Raw genomic sequence first — 19569 nt, forward strand, 5'->3', positions numbered from 1 at the left:
AGGACAGGGTTGGTTGCTAACCTAGAATGACTACAAGGGATAATGGGCGTGATGGAGTGCGGGCCTCAACACAGCCTTACTTTTCCATACAGAATCTGACCTGTTGTTCCTGCTTCCAGTGAGGCCTGAGGAGGCCTGTCACAGGAAGAAGTGGGGTCCTTAAGCAATTGAGCTGGTAGATGGGTTCAACGAACCGTGTATCGGGTGTAGAGCTTGAGGTGTGCTCCAGAGTTAATGTTTCCAGTCAACTTCTGGAGTGGCTGTTCTATTTTATTGAAAAGCCATATGTCAGAACTGGGACTTGGTGTTCCAGATTGATGGCTCAGAAGAGGGCCGTATGCACATGGGTTGGCTAGGTGAGCCCAGAGTGGCTCGTGCTGCTTCATAAAGCAGTGGCAGAAGCAGTCCAGCATTGGGTCTACCACAGAAGGAACCCACACTTGTAGCCAGCTCCAGCGGTTGGTTCTAAGTTAACCTCTCCCCAGAACCTCTGTTTTCTTAGGAGAATCTTCCATGGGCTCATTGGAGGTTAAGGTAGTGTTTCCTCAAGCACCGTGATCTTCTAAGGTCTCTCTTCCCTCTCCGCCCTTTCCCAAGCCTGTTCTGTAGGAGCAGGAGCTGCTTCCTTGCAGACCACTTTCACTGAACTAATGATGCCAAGACACCACAGAAAGAAGAGGCTTTATTAGCAAGGGGGCAGACCCCAGGGGCTGCTAGGATTCTGGTCACGGAGCGTAGAGCTTTCCTTGTCCTCTGCTCCAGACTCGGAAACAGGAATCTGTGTCAATGTGTAGCCCCCCCCCCCCCACACACACACACGTGTGTTTGGTGAGTTCCCCAATTGGTGAAGTATGCCAGATGCCACCTGTGGTGTTGATCAAGTGAAGTTTTGCTGCATGTGTCACACCCCAGCGACTGGGTTGTCCTGAGGCCAGCCCTCACACCTAGGGAAGGGGATGTGGTCTGGAGATACCAACTTAGCCAGTTCTTCAGAGGCCAGAAATACCTGGCCAGAAGCCTGGGCAAAATTGCTCTGTATGTTCTGTGGTGTCTCATTTTAAAAGTCAGAACGGGCAGTGAATTGAACAGAGCTTCATACCAAAATGCAGAATGGAAAAGAACACCTGAGAAAGAATCTTCTGTTGGTCCTGTGGGGCAGACTCTTCTGACACAGGAGAGCCAGCCAGAGAATAAAGCTCTTTATTCTATTTTCAAACGCAGTCTACGTGGTGAAGCCGTATTCTTACCCCACTCTTAACACTGTTGGCTTCTCTTCTTAATTTATTCTCCAAAGTCGGTGGGCCAGACTTCCCCACCTCTCTCCATTCCACCCTACAGAATAACCTACTTCCGAGTGGCCCAACCCCTGTGGAACAAGCATCCTCTGGGAGAAGCAGCTCACTGGGATGGACCCAGGACTGTCTTGGTTTGGGTCTGCTGAGCCACAGGTTCAGTGTCCTGAGATGTCCTGAGTGGTGTACAACATGGCAGTGCCACCAGGTTCTCACTGGGCTCAGCGGGTGTTGAGTACTTTGGAGCTAGAGCAACAGAAGGCACCCTTTAACGTGATGGGTCCCAGCCAAGGGTACGAGGAGTCTGTCGACTGTCGAGTATAGGTTGCTCAGCAGGCCGCACCTCACTGCCCCTCCAACAGCTTCTACAGGGGCTGACTTTTTAGGACAGGCCGTCCTCTAAGACCCAGGCAGGAAACCACCTTCGTCCCCTGAGGTCCACTGATGAGGGGCCAGCCCAGATGGCAGACAGTCAGGAACCAGGCCAGCTGCTTTGTCCACTTAGCCACCCCTCACCCCATTAGTCGGCTCCACTGGATACTACTGAAAAAGGGGTGGGACTTGAGTTGGCTGGTGCCGCCACCTCCAGCACCTAGACGCCTCTGGGGATCGAACTGCAGCAGCTATGGGGGAAGACTCAGTCAGCATCCCTTCCCCATCAGGGAGGTAGGCGCCCACCTCCCGGGACTCCTATCATCAAAGCCTTAGGCTGCCCGTTCCCTGCTAACCCAGTCAATAACCCCCTCCCCATGACATTGGCGGTAGCTAGCACCCTAGTACTTGACGGCACTTGTATTGGACAGGTGGTCCCCCCAGCCCCCACCCACGTACCAGTGAGCCATTTCTAGGCCAGCCAGTACCTCACCTCGGTCAGCAGAGAAGCTGCTGGGCGACTGAGCCACTCCGGCAGCTGAAGTTGGGTGTGGGCCTGGAATCCTGAGGGGTGGCTCTGGGACAGTGCCTGGAGAGGATGGGGGAGACAAGGAGAAACACTGAGGAGGCCGCTTTAGGGACGCTGACACCCTAATGGCAGCCAAGACTTGCCCCACCCCCATGACACATTCCAGGAGGAAGATGATGTTTAGTTGCCTTTGGCGAGGATCTACTAATGGCCCAGACCTGGAGCGCCAACTCAGGAAAGGGGGCTTGGGTTGACATCGGGGTTTGACCCTGCAGCTTGTTGGAAGCATCATCTCCGTTGTCTTTAGAGTGGGCGCTATTGGGAACAGCACTAGAACTTCCTTACAGAAAAAAGGCCCCACAAGCCACACGGCATGCGGCCCCATTGAGGCCAAGGCAGGAAAGTGGAGAGGAACGGAAGGATGTTGCAGTAAGGATGAGCTGCAAGAAGACAGGAGGAGAGCCGTGTGGGGCTTAGGACTGTTGGTGTAAAGGGTTCTCGGAGGCCCTGAGCCACTGGGAACCAAAGCAGGTCAGGTCTGGCCTTCTGGGTCATACCGCCGTTTGCCGGTGCCGCTCCACGGTTTCCTGCTCAACTGCAGTTTGTCCAATCCCCTGTTCCCAACCTAGTTGGCCCCAGATGTAGTTCTGGGCTCTTCTGAGAGGAGCAGAGAGGGCGAAGCCTAATCAAGTGGGTTTTCTGTGTATGTGAAGGCCAGAGGTTGAAGCTGGGTGTCTTTCCTGCCCTCCACCTTTTTTTTTTTTTTTTTTTTTTTTTTTTTGAGACTGAGACTCACTGAACTCGATATTGATTGACCGGCAGCCCTGGGAATCTGCTGGTCTCACCCCAGGCCCTGTATTAGGGTAACAGATGTGCGTCATCACACTAGACTTTGACAGGGTTGCCGAGGATCGAACTCAAGTCCTCAGGCTTGAGCCGCAGGCAGTTTGCCAGCCGAGCCGCTTCCCCAGCCTGCAAGTGGGCGTGGCTGACCGGGCTGGTTAAAGCAGCTCCCGGCTCGGATGCAGGCTGAGGTCTAGGGATTACAGCCTTGAAGGGTGTGTGGAAGAGACTGGATATAATCCAGAAGCCTTCCGAACCTCACGCCAGGCATGCTCATCCATAAACCTCTGGCTATCCCAGCTCATATAATTTACATCCTTCGCAATGGTCCCTTGTGTGGTAGGAGTGCTAAAGTCTTTGATGGCCTGGCGGGAGTGACTTCCTCTATTGCTGGTGGTCTTGTGGGTGGAGGGACATCCAGCCCAAAGGTCAGGTATGGAGAACCAGGCTGCCTCTGTTGGGACTCTAGCTGATTAAGCCTCTGCTCAGCCTATAATCCATGACACACACACACACACACACACACACACACACACACACACACACACACCCCTGCCTCCCAGGGCTCTATACCCTGCCCAGCTACTCACTGTTCCTGTGAGCAGTTCATACAGAAGTGACCCATAACTCCACCAGTCACAGGCTTCAGTCAGCTCAGCAATGCCCCCGACCTCTGCGAGAACAAGAAGACACACTTTCTTTCTGTTGGCATTCTAGTAGCCCCTGCCCTTCCTCTGTCCTTAACCCATACCAAAGCACCCGAGATCCAGGAATCTCCCCTGACTCCCATCTTGCCTGGAGCACTGTACAGGCGGTCCACAGCCTCCTGGCTGCACCGGGGCTCCACTTCGGACCACTGGCCGAAATATGTGAGTCGGATGTGACCTTGTCCAGAGAGGAATGATGGGACAAAGGTTGGAAGCAGCATCATTGAGCAGCCGGCATCTCTAAGCAATCCCAAGGCGTCCGTCCCCCCAATACAGTCATGTGAGGGGCTGAAGGTCATCCCGAGTGCGGTCTCCCTAAGGGCACGGCCCCTTGTTGCCCAGCACTTAGGGGTGTTCCTGGAGCGGTAGCCCCAGGCTTGGGTCCTCTGTACGGGGCCAGATGGAAGGAAGGGAGTGGGGAGAAACGGCGTTGTAGCCTTATGATCTCGGGGGTCCTGTTGACTCTGGGCTCCCACCTGAGGGGTAGGGCTGCAGCAGAGAGGCTGGGGCTCCTACCTGCCTGGTCCAGAAGCAGGTTCTGTGGGTTGAGGTCCCGGCACAGCACCCCCTGCTCATGCAGGGCCTCCAGTGCCACCAGCATCTCCGCGGCCCACTGCTTCACCTGTTCCTCCCTCGGGCTCCAGACAGCCCTTCCACACCCCGGGCTGGCCCTGCTGGCTGATGGCGGCTTCTGACCTCTGCCTCGGCCATAGGCCCCTAGCACCCGGTCAGCCCCTTCCCGGACCCAGTGGAGCCTCCGGTTGGGTGCAGGGTTCGAACTCTGGCCGGCTCGCCTGATTTGACTGCGCACGTGGCCCCACGGGGCTTCTGTGAGGTCCGAAGAGCAGAGAGGACCGGTCCTGGCTGAGGGCTCACTGTCAGCCTCTTTCTGGAGGTCTCGGGGGCATGGGATCTCCTTGGCTGGGGGAAGGCTCCGAGAAGTCCGCGGAGGCTCCACTGGGAACCTCTCCTGCCCCAAGCTGCGGCCCGGTGGGAGCTTTGCAGGGGTCATGAGGCAGAGGTGGGTGTTGAGCTGGGCTTTTGACTTCTCCAGGGCAGAGTCAGGCTTGAGCCCAGAATATTGAAAGTGGGCCTGGGAGAGCAGATGTGACCAAAGAGTGCCTCCTGGGCCAAACAGGGGGTGAGAGTGTGGGAGGGAGAAGAGTGTGGACACTAGGCCCACCCCACCGCCTCCATTTCAGCATGCCCTGTCTGCTTCTCGGGGCTCCTGGCGTTACTCAGCCATCTCATCACCCTGCTCTTCCCCTTGTGACCTAGGACACACTCTCCCCGACTCTGACCTACTTCACAGCCCGCATGCATACCTGATGCTCGTGAGCTTGGATTAAGTGGAGCACCAGTTTCTTGGAAAACTGGTGTTCAACATGTCCTACCTCCTCTTTTGTTTTAAGGAAAGTGGTGTCACAGAAGGCCAATGGGCCAAGCCCGGATTTACGGTGCCTACGCCATGACCCAAGGTTGTGCCGCACATTTGAAAGTCACTAAGGATCGGCTTCATGGCTCAGTTCCCATCTTTACAGTTTTCGTCACCAGCCACTCTGCGGCCACTAGGGGTGGCACTGACCAGGAAAAGTGCAAGGAGCCAAGACTAAAGCGAATGGCCACAGAGGAGAAAGCTGAATAAATGCCCTCCTCTTCACCTGCCTAGGGTGGGGATGTCCCCTCTTCCCTGGGCACCACAGAGAGGTTCCCAACAGCCTGGCTCTGCTCTCAGCCTTCAGAAAGGCTGAGGGTTCCCTGTCTGTGCCACACATCTGGAGCAAGCCACACTCCTCCCCAGGGCTCAGCAGGGGGGACGGGACGGGGGGGGGTGGTACGGGGGAGGGGGACGGGGAGAGGGCACAGGTCCCCTCACCTTGCACATGCTCCAGGTGCAAGAAGATGGAGTCCTCACTCACAAAGTATCGCAGCAACTTTGTCATGTAGGGCACTCCATGTGGGATGATCGTCAGCCGCTCCTGGCTTCCCATGTGGCACCTGGGAAGGCCCTGGGGATGGGACAGGGCATGTAGATGAGCTGATGTTGCCTATGCTCTGGCTGCAGGGCACAGGATAGGGGTTGGAAGCCAGCCTGAGCAGTCCCGGTCCAGTCCTCAACCCTCTTATCCCACAGAGTCTAATGTCCAAGGGTGAGGTAGTGTGCATGTAGATCAGCCTTGGAGGCCATGCCTGGGGCAGTGCTCAGAAGAACAAGCAGCTTTGGACTTTGGAGGGAGCGAGGGCCTCATATATACATCCTGGGGAGATGGGAAAAGGCAGGCAGGGGTCTCAAAAGCTCCAAGAAAGTCCCAAGGGAGTGCCACGGGGCAGCACAGCTTGGGTAGCACTTGCCTTCACAACAAAGGTTCCTCCCGTTGCTGGGTCCTGGACCAACTGCACCTGCCAAAATCCAGGAGGCACTGGTCACGGTGTGTGTTAGTTCTCGGGCTTTCCATGCCCTGAGGACGACATCCATCCCGTCTTAGTGGCCTTCCCTGGCTCTACCCAAAGATCTAAGCTCTGGTGTGTTTTCCTGCAGCATCTGGGATGACTACCCTATCTCTGGTGTTTTTGGGCTTACTCTCAGGAGAACTTTCTCACGTTATCTAACCTCCTGTCTCCCCCAGTTGTGAGCTCCACAAGGTGGGACCATCCTGTCTCACCCGGGATCCCCACAGTTCTGCAAAGTTCAAGGGTGAAGTAGGTACCTCACATATGATGGCGAGTGGTCTACGATCCTCTGCTGTGTCTGCCAGAACCGTCATTAGGCCACCCCTCTCCCTACCTGTCCACACTAGCTAGGCTCTGTGCGGCCCAAGGACAGCCAAGGTCAACCCCTCACTCCAGGCTTTGGCCAGAGCCCATCACCCAGGCAGGGGTTGGAGGTGGCATGGCTGAAGGTCCTAATAGCTAGTCAGTTCTCCTGAGCCTTGCTTACAAGTGGAGCTAGGCTAGGCATGGTGGCGTACGCCTTTAATCCCAGCAGAGATTAAGAAAGGCAGAGGCAGGTGGATCTCTCTGAGTTCAAAGCCAGCCAAGACTACACGGTAAATCCTTGTCTCAAACCCAAACCAGCCAGGCAGTGGAGGTGCACTCCTTTAATCCCAGCACTCGGGAGGCAGATGCAGGTGGATCCCCGTGAGTTCGAGGTCAGTCTGCTCTACAGAGAGAGTTCCAGAACAGCCAAGGCTACACAAAGAAACCCTGTCTTGAAAAACAAACAAACAAACAAAAACCAAACAAGTGGAGGAGCTGAGGCTCTTGAGAATGTGGTTCCAGGCCGTGTAGACCGAGCGAGGCAGGTTTGACAGACCAGGAACTTCTCTGCCTTGCTACACTTCCTCTTAAAGTGTGATCGTGCACACCAACCACCTGAGGCTGCCCTCTGGTAGCAGCTCTCTCCTTCTCTGGGTGGCTTTGGTGAGAGGTAGTGGTCCACCCACCACCAAGCCTTCTTTAGAGTTGAATCCTTGAATCATCTCCTGGGCAGGCAAGGGTGGACCCAGCTGTCAGAGAGGGAGGGAGTGGCCATATGGCTGTGTCAGAGCAGGGGGGCAGGATTCTGTCAGGATGACGGCAAAGGCCAGACAGCACTCTGATGTCACTACTTGACCAGACAAGCTGGCCAGAGGGGAAGCAGGGCCCACACTACCAGACAGCAGTGAAAGCTGTAGCCTATGGAGTGGGGAAGAGAGCCCTGGATTGTTTTTTTATGCCCTTGGGGAGTGAACCTAGGCCCTCATACATGCTAGTCAAGAACTCTGTTACTTAGATCCCCCAGCTAAGGGCCCCAGTTTTAGAGCTTGGGCAGATAAACTGACTTTCAAACAAACTGACCAAAGAGGAATTATAAACACCCACTCTTGCTCTATCACTGGTTTATTAGGCCATAAATAGGAAAGCCCTCAGTGAAAGTCGTGAGAATATTGCACACTTGCCAAGCCACACAAATTCTCAGAACCTTGTTCTTGTGGTGGGTTTTTGTGCGTGTGCGTGTGTGCGTGTGCGTGTGCGTGTGCGTGTGCGTGTGTGTGTGTGTGTGTGTGTGTATGTACGTGTGAATGTGTAGAGGACAGAATTGATGATGCCAGGTGTCTTCCTTAATTGTTCTCCATCTTGTTTATTATTATTATTATTATTATTATTATTATTATTATGTATACAGTGTTCTATCTGCATGTATGCCTACACGATAGAAGAAGGGCGCCAGATCTCATTACAGATGGTTGTGAGCCACCATGTGGTTGCAGGGAATTGAGCCCAGGGCCACCGGAAGAACAAGCAGTGCTCTTAACCTCTGAGCCACCTCTCCAGCCCCCCCCCCCCATCTTATTTTCTGAGGTAGTCTCTCACTGAGCTTGGCGCTCACCTATTGTTCAGTTAGGTTGGCTGGCTAAGCTCTAGGGGTCAGCCTATCCACCTCCTCCATATTGGGGTTACAGACACGTACCCCATCACGCCCAGCTTTTTTTAATGTAATTGCTGGGATTCAAACTCAGGTCCCCATGTTTACACAGGAAGTCTCTCACCCACTGAGTCATTTCCCTAAGCCCCCCAAAAATGGGATCACGGCAGTTCATAATACTTTATAGCATCATTGTGCTTCTTGATAAAAGCAGAGACTCCAAGTCTAAATCCTCCTAATCCGTGGTAATTATCCATGTCATTGTAGGAGAAACAGGCATCGACTACAAAGTGCTTCCTCTGTGCTAAGGATTTTGTGTAGCTTACTTAAGTGCGTCCTCCCCACCAGGTGGGAGTCATTAGTGACTGGCTTTATTGATGAAATTGAGGTTCTGAGAAGTGAAATTACTCACTTTCAACCCTGCTGCTAAGAAGCGGTAGCATCAGAATTTGAATCCAGACAGGCTGATCCTGAGTGGGTAAGTGCCTGCCGGGCTACAGGAGCCCCACCCCCTCCTTCCTACATCGGGGCAGCAGTAGCCCTTTTGACCACAAGAGGTCTCCCTCTAATGGCTGGAGACCTGACTCAAGAGGGCCTTGGCTCCCTGACCAAACTTGTGCAATATTTGAAGAGGCAGAAAACGGCCGGGGCGATTTAAGAAAAGTTTCCCACAAGTATTGACACCCCAGATGATTCCCCACCCAGCCTTCCCCAAGCGGGATTCCCCGCCACCTCCTTCTTGGTCAAGCCCTCTGATTTACAGTCTGAAACTCAACAAGGATGGGAGACAGAAATTAAAGAGGGCCCGTGCATCAAAAACCTCTGTATTTAAGACACGTTAAACCCATTTTACAGAAGGAGTTAGCTTAAATGTTAACAACAATTATCTTAAAGTTAGGTACAACAGTGAATTAATTTCTTTTCCTCCCTCTTTTCTTCCTTCTCTCTCTCTCTCTCTCTCTCTCTCTCTCTCTCTCTCTCTCTCTCTCTTTTCTAACTTGCTTCTCTTCCAGTGTATTGTTAGTAGCGCAGGCATTTTCCCATTGACACAAACAAACAAACAAATAAAAAAATCCTCTGCCTCTGCTAAGTGCCTTGGAGGACAGAACACCCAACACCTGACTTCCTCGAGTCTTAACTTTGTTCCCTTTAAGACAGTCGGTCGTTAAGGGGCTGGGGATGTTGCTTAGTTGGTAGAGTGCTTGCCCAGCACACGTGAAATCCTGGGTTTGAAGCTGGGTGATGGCGGCGCACGCCTTTAATCCCAGCACTCAGGAGGCAGAGGCAGGTGGATCTCTGTGAGTTTGAGGCCAGCCTGGTCTACAGAGTGAGTTCCAGGACAGGCACCAAAACTACACCGAGAAACCCTGTCTTGAAAAAAAACCGAGAGAGAGAAAGACCCTGGGTTTGATCCTCAGCATCATATAAATTGGGAATAGTGGCATATACCTGTCATCGCAGTCCTCAGGATATGGAGACAGGAAAATCAGGAGTTTAAGGTCACCCTTAGCTACACGGCAAGTTTGCAGCCATTCTGGGCTACACGAGACCCTGTCTCAAAAGTGGGGGATAATTATTAAATCATAGCACTGCCAAGCACCGCTTTCTGTGTGATGGAGTCCATACAGCTGAGACACAGAACACTGGATTTTAATCAATCCACAAATGGGATGTTAGCCTTATAATTGGGAAGATGGAAGACAGTTGTGGCCACACACACACACACACACACACACACACACACACACACACTTCCTCCCAAGGGGCCAGGGAAATGGCTAAGTGGCCAAGAGGGCTTACTGTGAAGGTATGAAACCTGGGTTCAGATCTTCAGCAGCCATGTAAGCAGCAGCACTGTTGGGGAGCAGAGACAAAGGGTCACTGGGTCATGCTGGCCACCAGCCAGTTCAGTGAGAGACCCTAAGGGAACACAGTAGAGAGGACAGAGCGGGACAGCCGCATCCTGTGTGTGCTCAGGGGCACATGCATGGGCACACATGCATACACACCACACAACGGAAGAAAAGGCGGAAGGCAGGCAGGGAGCTCTGGGGAGCATGGAGATACAGCTTGCGTTGTTGAAACACAATAAGGCCTTTCTTTAAAGAAGCATAAGACAGCCGGGCGGTGGTGGCGCACGCCTTTAATCCCAGCACTCGGGAGGCAGAGCCAGGAGGATCTCTGTGAGTTCGAGGCCAGCCTGGGCTACCAAGTGAGCTCCAGGAAAGGCGCAAAGCTACACAGAGAAACCCTGTCTCGAAAAACCAAAAAAAAAAAAAAAAAAAAAAAAAAGCATAAGACATCTAGATCTTCAGTGGAACCTCTCATGACGCTAACAAGCCCCAAAGCTTCAAAGGTGTTCTTGTGTGTTTTTGAGATGGGGGTCTCTCTATTATAAGCCCTGACGGACAGACCTACAACTTGTTATGTAGACCAGGCTGGCCTCGAACTCACAGAGATCCTCCTGCTTCTGCCTCTCCCAGTGCTAGGATTAAAGATATCATGCCCGGCTCAGACAGATTCTTAAACTGGGGCTTAGTTAGAGGGGAGCAGACGCTTGAGCAAAGTTGGAGCAGATGGCGGACAAGGCCAGTAGTGCCTCCTTTGAAGTGGGCAGCTCCTCCTGGGCGCCCTACTGCTTCGTGGCAATGTGAGCCCCACATTTCCAGAGCACCCTTTTTTCCCCCCACCAGGAGAAGCTTAAAATATGGACTTTTATATGAAATCTGCACATTTGAAAATGTTGGTAACAATTAAAAAACAACAACAACAAAAAAAAAACAGGCTGGTGTGATGGTGCACACCTTTGATCCCAGTCAGCACTCGGGAGGCAGATGCAGGTGAGTTCCAGGCCAGCCTGGTCTACAAAGGGAGTTCCAGGACAGCCAGAGTTGTTACACAGAGAAACTCTGTCTCAAAGAACTGCCCCCCCGCAAATCAAAACAAAAACAAATAGACAAAAATCACCTGTATTTGAGCCAAATCAAACAAGAAGCATATCAGGAACCCTTTCTTCCCCACGGCGGACTCAGCATGGCTCTCTGAGGAGGTCCAGAGGGAGGTGGGAACAATCCCTGAAACAGCCCCCTGAGCATCCTGGCTGCCTACCTAGTCCCTGACACGCTCACCTCACTGCTCCCTTACCACCTCCATCCCTCCCTGTCAGCCCCACAGCCAACACTTTTAAGGGACACAGGGTTGTCCTGAGCAAGCCCTTGGCTCCCTTCCTGAGCCTGAGGGCTACCACTGGCAGACACTGGCACAGCCCTGCCACCCGGATCTGCCTGGGCAGAGCCGTGGAATGGGAACGATGGCCCTAACACCTTCCCTAATTTGGGGAAATTCCTGTCCCTGGCTTGGGCATAACCCAGGGGAGGAAGAACGACCCCAGGAGGGAGCTGGCATTCACCACTTGAGTATCTGAGAGAGGGTAAAAATGGAAAGAGGCAATCTAAATATCTTTTTTCTTTTCTTTTCTTTTTCTTTCTTTCTTTTTTTTTTTTTTTTTTTTTTGGTTTTTCGAGACAGGGTTTCTCTGTGTCGTTTTGGTGCCTGTCCTGGAACTCACTCTGTAGACCAGACTGGCCTCGAACTCACAGAGATCCGCCTGGCTCTGCCTCCTGAGTGCTGGGATTAAAGGCGTGTGCCGCCACTGCCTGGCGCAACCTCAATATCTTAATGTGTACTTTCTCTCTGCACGGGCTTCGGCACTGATGTTTAAAATGCTTTGCACATATGCATGCCCCAGGATTGAACAAATTGGAGCCTTCTGAGTCACAGATTCCATGGGGACTCCTATTCATGCACATCTCAGAAAGCTCTGAGAATGTCTCAAATTAAAGTGCAAGTGGTGTAACTTCAATTCACTGTTCCCCAAACTTCCTCAGTGTGGAACCCCTCTCTTAATAACTGGCATCTCACTCAGAGACATGGTGTCAGTCTGTCTGTGAGAGCAGCTGTGCTTAGCCAAGGTCAGGCTGTGGCCACTGGGCAGTTCACTGGGAGGGAAGACTTCCACAGATGGGAAGCTGGCTGGGCCTTCAGCTGTTCCCGGGACCCGGGAGAAGCGGCTGGAGCAAGGCCTAGAGATAGGAACTAGCGCCTCCTGCCCTTGTCGCTTACGCTCAGATCCATCAACCACACATTCAGCGTCTTAGTGTGTGCCAGGCCTTTCCCAAAAACGGTTCCACTTCCTTCCCAGATCACCCCTTTGGGGTAGAATTCCCACCCTACTTTGCTAATGAGGAAACCGATTCTCAGAGCTGTGAGGGGACTTGTATATAGTTCATTGGCCAAACCCAGGCCCTCCTCCCTGGCAGCAGGCTGCCCTCCCCTATGGCCGAGAACCCCACAGTGCTGTCCTTTTCTCTATGGGCTCCCAGACCCACCAAAATTGCCCAGTGTTTTAAACTACACATTCTTGGGTTCAACCCTAGAAATTCCGATTCCATAGGTTTGGCATGGAGTCCTGATATCCGTATATTTGAGAAACTCACCAGATGTCTCTCATAAATGGCCTGTTTGGGAAAGAACTATTTAGAGAGGCCTGGGCTAGAGGCAGAGGGCAATTCAATACAGGCTCAATTCTCTCTCTCTCTCTCTCTCTCTCTCTCTCTCTCTCTCTCTCTCTCTCTCTTTGTTTTTGTTTTTTGAAACAGGGTTTCTCTGCGTAGTTTTGGTGCCTGTTCTGGATCTCACTCTGTAGCCCAGGCTGGCCTCGAACTCACAGAGATCCACCTGGCTCTGCCTCCCGGGTGCTGGGATTAAAGGTGTGCGCCACCAACGCCCGGCACAGGCTCAACTCTTATATGATCTCTTTGTCCCTCAGATTTCTCTACTTCAGTAGGGGTTAGGCCGTCATGTCCTGTCTTCTTGTCCACCCTGAATTAATGGAAAGGGAAATGGTACAAGACGGGGTCAGATGAGGGCAGGAATACCAGAATACGAGAAAGGGTGTGGCGACCAAGGCCCTGGACGACACAAGCCACCTCACAGAAGTGCATATATCCACTGGCCAGTCTGGGAGAGGGACCTTTCGGCACAGGAAGTGCTTAGCTGTGTGTGTCAGGGATACTCAGGGCTGCAGGCCTGGCGTGCAGAGTGAGTGTAAGGTGGAGGATTGTGGGAAGTGGGGGTGAGCAGGGCGGTGAGTGCTGAAGAGGACCCTGGGCACAGCTCCTCCCACAGTCTCTGAGGGTTTCCTGGGTCAGAGCTGGAAGGTAGAGGGGAACAGATGATCTCATTTTCCTCTCTAGAACCTGACTGGTGGATCTGGGAGAGAAGAGGAGCCACTGGGCCCAGCTCCTATCCTCTCTGAGCCGCACACCACCCTCTGGATGCAGGCAGCTGCTGCAGGTATCTTCCTGGTGCAGAACATTTGTTTACACCGTGTGAAGATGTATCACTGTGATTGGTTTAGTCAAGAGCTGAATGGCCAATAGCTAGGCAGGACAGAATGGGCGGGACTTCCAGGCAGAGAGGAACTCAGAAGATGAAACTAGACGTGCATGAGACACTAGCGAGATTCGGAACCAGCTGGACATACAGAATGCAAGAGAGGTAAGAAAGCCACACGGCAGAACATAGAAGTTATGAGAGTTAGCTGGGAAGGAACCTATGCTAAGGCCAAGCTTTCGTAATTAATAAGTCTCTGTGTTGTTATTTGGGGGCTGGCGGTCCAAAGATGGTCTGACAAGAAAGACCTGCCCCGCCTCCCGCCCTGCCCCGCCCCTCCCGCCCCGCCTCCCGCCCCGCCTCCCACCCCGCCCCGCCTCCCGCCCCGCCCCACCCGTTCCTCACCCTCTACCCGACTGTACACATCTGCTTCCCTTCCCACACCCGGTGCTTCCTCACCTTCTCGATGATCCCAATCACCCTGCATCCCCTCAGCTGTTCCAGAGCAGAGCTCAGTGTGCGGATGGGCCGGAGCCTCAGGCTGCTGAAGCCCTGCAGAGGAAGGAAACAAGGCCTCAGCCGTGGCTGCCTCCGCTTTGGCTGTGGATAGGCACTTCTGGATGCCAGGAGAGTCCTGGGGGCCGCAGTGGGTAGGACTTAGGGTCCAGAAAGACCCTGCCTCAAAGGGACAGACTGAGCAGAGGACTGTTCTTGACTCAGAGTTGGGGGGGTACCCTGGTTCAAGGCACCCAGGTTGACTTTTTGCTCAGCCCTTACCAGGTCATGCTAGGACTGCTTCTTGGGGACTTAGAAGCCCCTTCTCAAAAAGCCTTGTCTACAAAAGGCAGATGCTCTCAGGGTTTGGGGTGGGAACATGTGGGTCTCAGCCTCAAAATTTAGACAACCTACTTTTGTGAAAAAAAGGAAAGCTACAGGACACAGTGAGCCTAGGAGTGTGCAGGCCCGTGGTATGGAGCGTGCATTTGGTTAGTGGGTTAGGAAAGCAGCAGGAGGAGCATTGAATGCATAGTTGTGTGCGTGCGTGCGTGCGTGCGTGTGTGTGTGTGTGTGTGTGTGTGTATACATTCCAAATACTTGTGGTGTGCCCACTCACCAGAAACAAGAGTCCAGAGACGCTAAGGGTACACATGAGAAACGGCGTGGAGTCCCATGCAGACTGGGGTGGGTGTCTGTGTCATGCATGCCAAGTGCTCCGTGAGGCTGAATGAGGTGTGAGGGTGTGGGAGAGAGAGGAAGGATGGGAGGGCACCCCTGGCTCACACTTGGACTCACACCCTCCACTACCCACTCTTCCCTGAATCGGGAGGGGGGTGGGGGTGGGACGTGGCTGTCTCTCCCAGAGTCCTCCTCTTCCTGAGGGACCCAGGGAGGGTCTCCTCACCGTGTCCGGGCTGGCTCCGCTGCCCAGCGTCCGCTGCAGGTGGCAGTTAAAGATCTCCTCTGCCCTCCGGAGGTACTTGGCAATTTTCAACTTCACAGCTTCGCATCTCTCCTTGTTGGGGTCAACTGTAGGGGGGTGAGGTCAACATCTGTGGTCACCCGGGCTGCACCCCTGCTCTCGATCCTGGGCTTTACTGGTGGGCTGAGAGGCCAGCTCCTGTTAACTACCTCTGCCCATCACAGCCGGTGGCTCCTAGTTTGCAGACAGTTTAAGCTGGCTCATCCCCTGGCTCCGTTGGAGCTCCTGCTCTGAGGTGAGAGCAGGGGCCGAGGAGAAAGATGCAGGAGGAGACTGGGAAGGACAGTCACCCCTCAGCTCTTCACAGCTGGTGCCCACCACCTCGCTGGCTGTTCTCACAGCCTGGGAAGGAACAAGGTGGATATTTGCAGGGCATTTTCCTTCAGAAGAGGGGAGAGAAACTTCCAGAATACAGTGCTTCCTCTATCTCTGCCAGCCATGGAAAAGGCCAGGGTGGAGACCAGATTAGGTGGAAAAGGAATGCATCAGGCACTCCTGAAGCCTAGGCATGGAAGGGTCTCTTCAGCAGAGAGTTAGGGTGACTGTGACCATGGCCACAAGACTCTAGAGTCTCAAACTGGCCTCAGCATGGAAATGCCTCATCCTGCCCTGATCACCCCTTCTCATTCCCCCATAGGCCTGGGCCCCCCTCCCCATCTTCGGAACACTTGCCAGACTCTCCCCTGGACAATACACATGCTGTCCTTCAGCAGCCCCATTCGTTTTCGTGTCTAGAAAATGTCCTGTGCCAGGCCCGTCTGACCCGTTTTCCTCTTCCCCACCTTTGCCGCGGCCCCCCCCCCCCCGTTGGGCTCCTCACCCAGGACTATAATTACACATCCACCTGTCAGTCAGCCCTCTCCCCTCATCTGGAGGGCAAGCTTCCACAGGGCCACCGCCCAGCCCAGCTCCATGACTAGCCAAGTGCGGCAGGCCAAGTGCACAGCCACAGGAGCAGAAACAGTTCCAACTCCCGATGTCCCCCTTGGGAGCTGTGGGGCCTTTGCGGAGCCTTGAGCAAGTTCTTTAACTGTTCCATGCCTCAATTTCTTCATCTGGAAAGTTAGTATGAACATTAGTTCTTGCCCAGAGCCACACACACACACACTTGTAGTCTGAGCAGTCAGGAGACTGAGATAGGAAGACCAGCCTGGGCAACAGTAAAAGACCTATTTCAGATAATGATGGTAATAATAACTCCGGTATACTTGTAACTTCATGCAATAAACAAGTCTATTAACGTGAGACTCAAATGAGTTAATATAGGTAAAGCCTAGTGGGGTCTGCCATGTAGGAATGCCTTAATAAATTCAAGTCCTCATTATTGTCCTTCACGGAGGCCTGGCAGGGTGAGTGCTGTGCCCCACACCCCTAGTGTAGACATACAAAAGATGCTTCACTGGCCCTTTCCCACCGGCCTTCTGTCCCCAAGCATCCCCGCCCTCACCATGTACGCCACGGAGTAGCACATCCACACCGTTCTGGTAGTGGTTGAAGGCCGCCTCATAGTCCTCACTAACATCTCGCTCCAGCGCCAGGCGGATCTGTGTAGCTGCATCTACCAGGTAATCACGTTTGGTCACGTCTGGGGCCCCTGCAGCTACCCGGTTACGGATCTGTTCCAGGTACATGCAGGCCTGGGACCGTGCTCGTGAACAGGGCTCCGGCTCCGGGCCTGGGCCAGGTGGACATTCACAGGCTACCAGGCTCATAGTGGTCGTTCCTGCAGCTGTGACCTGGAAGAAGCAAATGCATTAGGGAGGCACTTGCTGGGAGCCACACCCCTACCTGGACTACTCCAGCGTCCTCCACTAAACATCGGAGAGACAGATATCCACGTGCAAGGTGGAGGGGTTCAGGCTAACGTTGGCAAGGTCCCTTTCATTGAGCCGGGTCCTGCCTCAGGGGAGGTAACGATAGAATAACACAGCTGGCACCTTTCTTTTCTTTTCTGTTCAGATTCAATTCCACAAGTACTTCCCCAGCGTGTTGTAAGATGTGGAGCACCGGGAGCTGGGATGCCTGTGGTCCACAGCCACCATCAAAAAGTGTCCACAGAGCAAACTCAGTGTCTAGCACACAGTAAGCATACAGAAGTCACACACGGGCTCAAAGCTTCTGCTCCCACAGGAACACCCCCACCTCCGCCTCACCTCCTCCCCCCCTGCTTTCCTTGTGGAATTTCATTCAGCCTTGGGCTTCAGCTCCTGGTACCTCTCCCCTAGACATAACACATGTCTAGGCTTTTTGTTAGCTTTGCCCCCGAGGTCAGGAGTCAGCGAGGGAGGAAACCCCTCATTCCCCAGGCACCAAGCGGGAAGGGCAGAGCTCATCAAAGCCCCTTAGCAGCTGAGATGAGTGAGTGACAGTTCACGTGGAGTTCAGTGATTGTCAGGGTGAGTTGATGGCTTTTCCTTCTGACCCTCAGAAGACCAGAGGGCCAGTGCGTCCTCCCAAGGACCTGACACCACCCCCTCCCTAAGCGATGTGTAACACCAGTGGCCCGAGGGACCAGAATGGCAGCTGCTAGCGTGGAAGGGGCAGAGAGGAAGCAGCCAGCAGCATGGACTCTGTCCCTCACAGCAGTCCCGGCAGCCACCTCTGCTGTCTCAGGTACCCTGGAAAATAGCCAGGGGGAGTTTTGATCACACAGAATAAAGGGAGAGGTCGGGGAGGAAACACACATCTCCAAGCAGCCAGAAGGGTGAGGCCAGGGCATGGAGAAAGGCGGCCTCCCTGCTCTGCCAGGCCCAGCGGGACAGGTAGCTTCCTGGGCTGTGCTCGGGGCACCAACGCCTGCTGCGCAGGGCTGCGGGTTTCGGGTCGGAGCCGCCTGCCTTAGACGACACACATGTCAAGCAAAGCAGCGCCTGCACGTCCCAGGCATACAAGTTGCATCCCTCCGGGGGACATCCAAGGAGGTCGGGCTGAGGCAGGGATTGGAAGGCTCCTCCTCGCCTGGCAGGATGACTGAGGAGCCCCGAGCAAACACTGTACCTGTCCGCGTGCCAGCTCCGGGCCTCCCGGCTAACGCTGTCCCTTCACCTCCGCAAGGGTCCGTGCCTACCGCCCTTCCGCAGGTGCCTGGGGGGGAGGGGGTGGGGCGTCTAGCCGGGCGCCTGCTGGCCATTGGCTGCGGATGAGCTCATCCTCAACCCGTTAGAATAAACCTCCAATCACCGTCCTCCTCGGCCTCTGACAGCTCTTAAAGCCCTAGAGTTTGCGAGGTCTGACACTGGGACCGGGGTGGGAGTGGGAATGGGTGGAGATGGATGGGGATGGGTGTGTGTAGGGTGGAGGGAAGAGGTCTGTTGTCACCCAGGGATGCGGGGGGGGGGGGACTGCCTCAGACCTCTAGGCCAAATAAAACGCACCACGCAGTTCTGGGACGTTTCTCATTCTCTATGTCAGTTAGTCAATGTTTCTTTGCTGGGTATGTCCTCTGCCCCAGGGTCTAGGTGGAGGGATGCCTCAACGGCCTCGACAGATCTGCCCGGGTCTTCCTGGGCACTAAGGTCAAGCGAGTGGTACAGAGTTAGGCAGCACAGGGGTCTTTGGCCTATCCTGGAGTCAAAGGCATTGCCAAGAAAGCCACATCTGACCCGAGCCCCTCACCTGTCAGGCCCACCCTGCACTTCGCCATGGCCTTGTCTCTTTGAGAGCTTTCTACAAAGGTACCCTCTGACTCCTCTTCCTCCTCCACACCCCCTCGCCCCCAGAGCTGTTGCTTTCTCTGGGGATCAAACTCGGGGCACCAGTCTGAGCCACCTCACCAGCCCCAGATGTATCTCTTTATTAATATAATAAAATATCTGGAACCCAACAAGCGAGAACAAAACTAAAGCGTTTCCCGTGGAATGGGAGGGGATGCTTGGAAATCGCGAGTTTGATAAGGGTCTGGTATGCAGAACACACAAAAGAACTCCTACATTTTGTCTTGGTCACGGTTCTATTGCTCTGAAGAGACGCCATGACCTGGGCAACTCTTGTGAAAGAAAGCATCTAACTGGGGCTGGCTTACAGTTTCAGAGGTAAGTCCATTATCACCACGGTGGGGGGCATGGCAGCGTACTAGAGCCCAGGGCAGTCGCTGAGAACTAAATCCTGATCCATAGGCAGAGAGAGGCTGGGTCTCCAATGGGCTTTCGAAACCTCAAAACACACTTCCTCCAGCAAGACCACATCTCCTAATCCTTCTAATCCTATCAAAGAGTGCCACTCCCAAAGCATTCAAACGGTCTATGGGGGCCATTTTCATTCAAACCACTACACATGTTAAACAAAAATTTCAAGTTTTCGCTAAAGTTCAAAGATGAGAAGTTCAAAACTGAGCGAAGGATTTTAATAATTTCTTCAAAGAAGACGTGAAAATAACTAATAAGATGAGAAGATATTCAATATCATTGGTCCCTAAGGGAATGCAAATTAAAACAACAAATCACTAACACCCACTGGGTGTCCGCAATAAGAATGATTACCATAGGCTGGGCAGTGGTGGCACACGCCTTTAATCCCAGCACTCGGGAGGCAGAGGCAGGAGGATCTCT

At 53.7% G+C, this 19569-nt stretch overlaps 1 protein-coding gene across 3 annotated transcripts; it reads right to left on the minus strand.

Moving 5' to 3' along the window:
- Positions 1 to 655: 655 nt before the first annotated feature.
- On the minus strand, positions 656 to 18117 carry Rps6kl1 (ribosomal protein S6 kinase like 1). Of its 3 annotated transcripts, none has more exons than XM_042260935.2 (11): positions 18020 to 18117; positions 16470 to 16758; positions 14945 to 15069; positions 14002 to 14094; positions 6096 to 6143; positions 5620 to 5752; positions 4260 to 4868; positions 3832 to 3921; positions 3627 to 3709; positions 2158 to 2253; positions 656 to 1915 (listed from the first exon to the last, which is right to left on the minus strand). In XM_042260935.2, the coding sequence occupies exons 2-11, from the start codon at positions 16732 to 16734 to the stop codon at positions 1805 to 1807; spliced, it is 1653 nt and encodes a 550-aa protein (XP_042116869.2). In that variant the 5' UTR covers positions 16735 to 16758; positions 18020 to 18117; the 3' UTR covers positions 656 to 1804. The 3 variants fall into 3 exon arrangements, with proteins under 3 accessions (XP_042116869.2, XP_076407194.1, XP_042116870.2); XM_076551079.1 differs by having other exon boundaries at positions 663 to 1915; positions 6096 to 6137; XM_042260936.2 differs by having other exon boundaries at positions 1178 to 1835.
- Positions 18118 to 19569: the final 1452 nt, after the last annotated feature.

Source organism: Peromyscus maniculatus, chromosome 14 (assembly GCF_049852395.1).
Source record: "Peromyscus maniculatus bairdii isolate BWxNUB_F1_BW_parent chromosome 14, HU_Pman_BW_mat_3.1, whole genome shotgun sequence".
NCBI classification, from domain to species: Eukaryota; Metazoa; Chordata; class Mammalia; order Rodentia; family Cricetidae; genus Peromyscus; species Peromyscus maniculatus.

Excerpts from the sequence above, each read along its gene's own strand:
- Rps6kl1 (XM_042260935.2), bottom strand. The coding sequence starts at position 16,734 with ATGAGCCTGGTAGCCTGTGAATGTCCACCTGGCCCAGGCCCGGAGCCG. Across the intron at positions 3,922-4,259 it reads CCTGCTTCTGGACCAGGCAG|GTCACATCCGACTCACATAT; the intron begins GTAGGAGCCCCA and ends TCTCTGGACAAG. Across the intron at positions 2,254-3,626 it reads ATGAACTGCTCACAGGAACA|GCACTGTCCCAGAGCCACCC; the intron begins GTGAGTAGCTGG and ends CATCCTCTCCAG.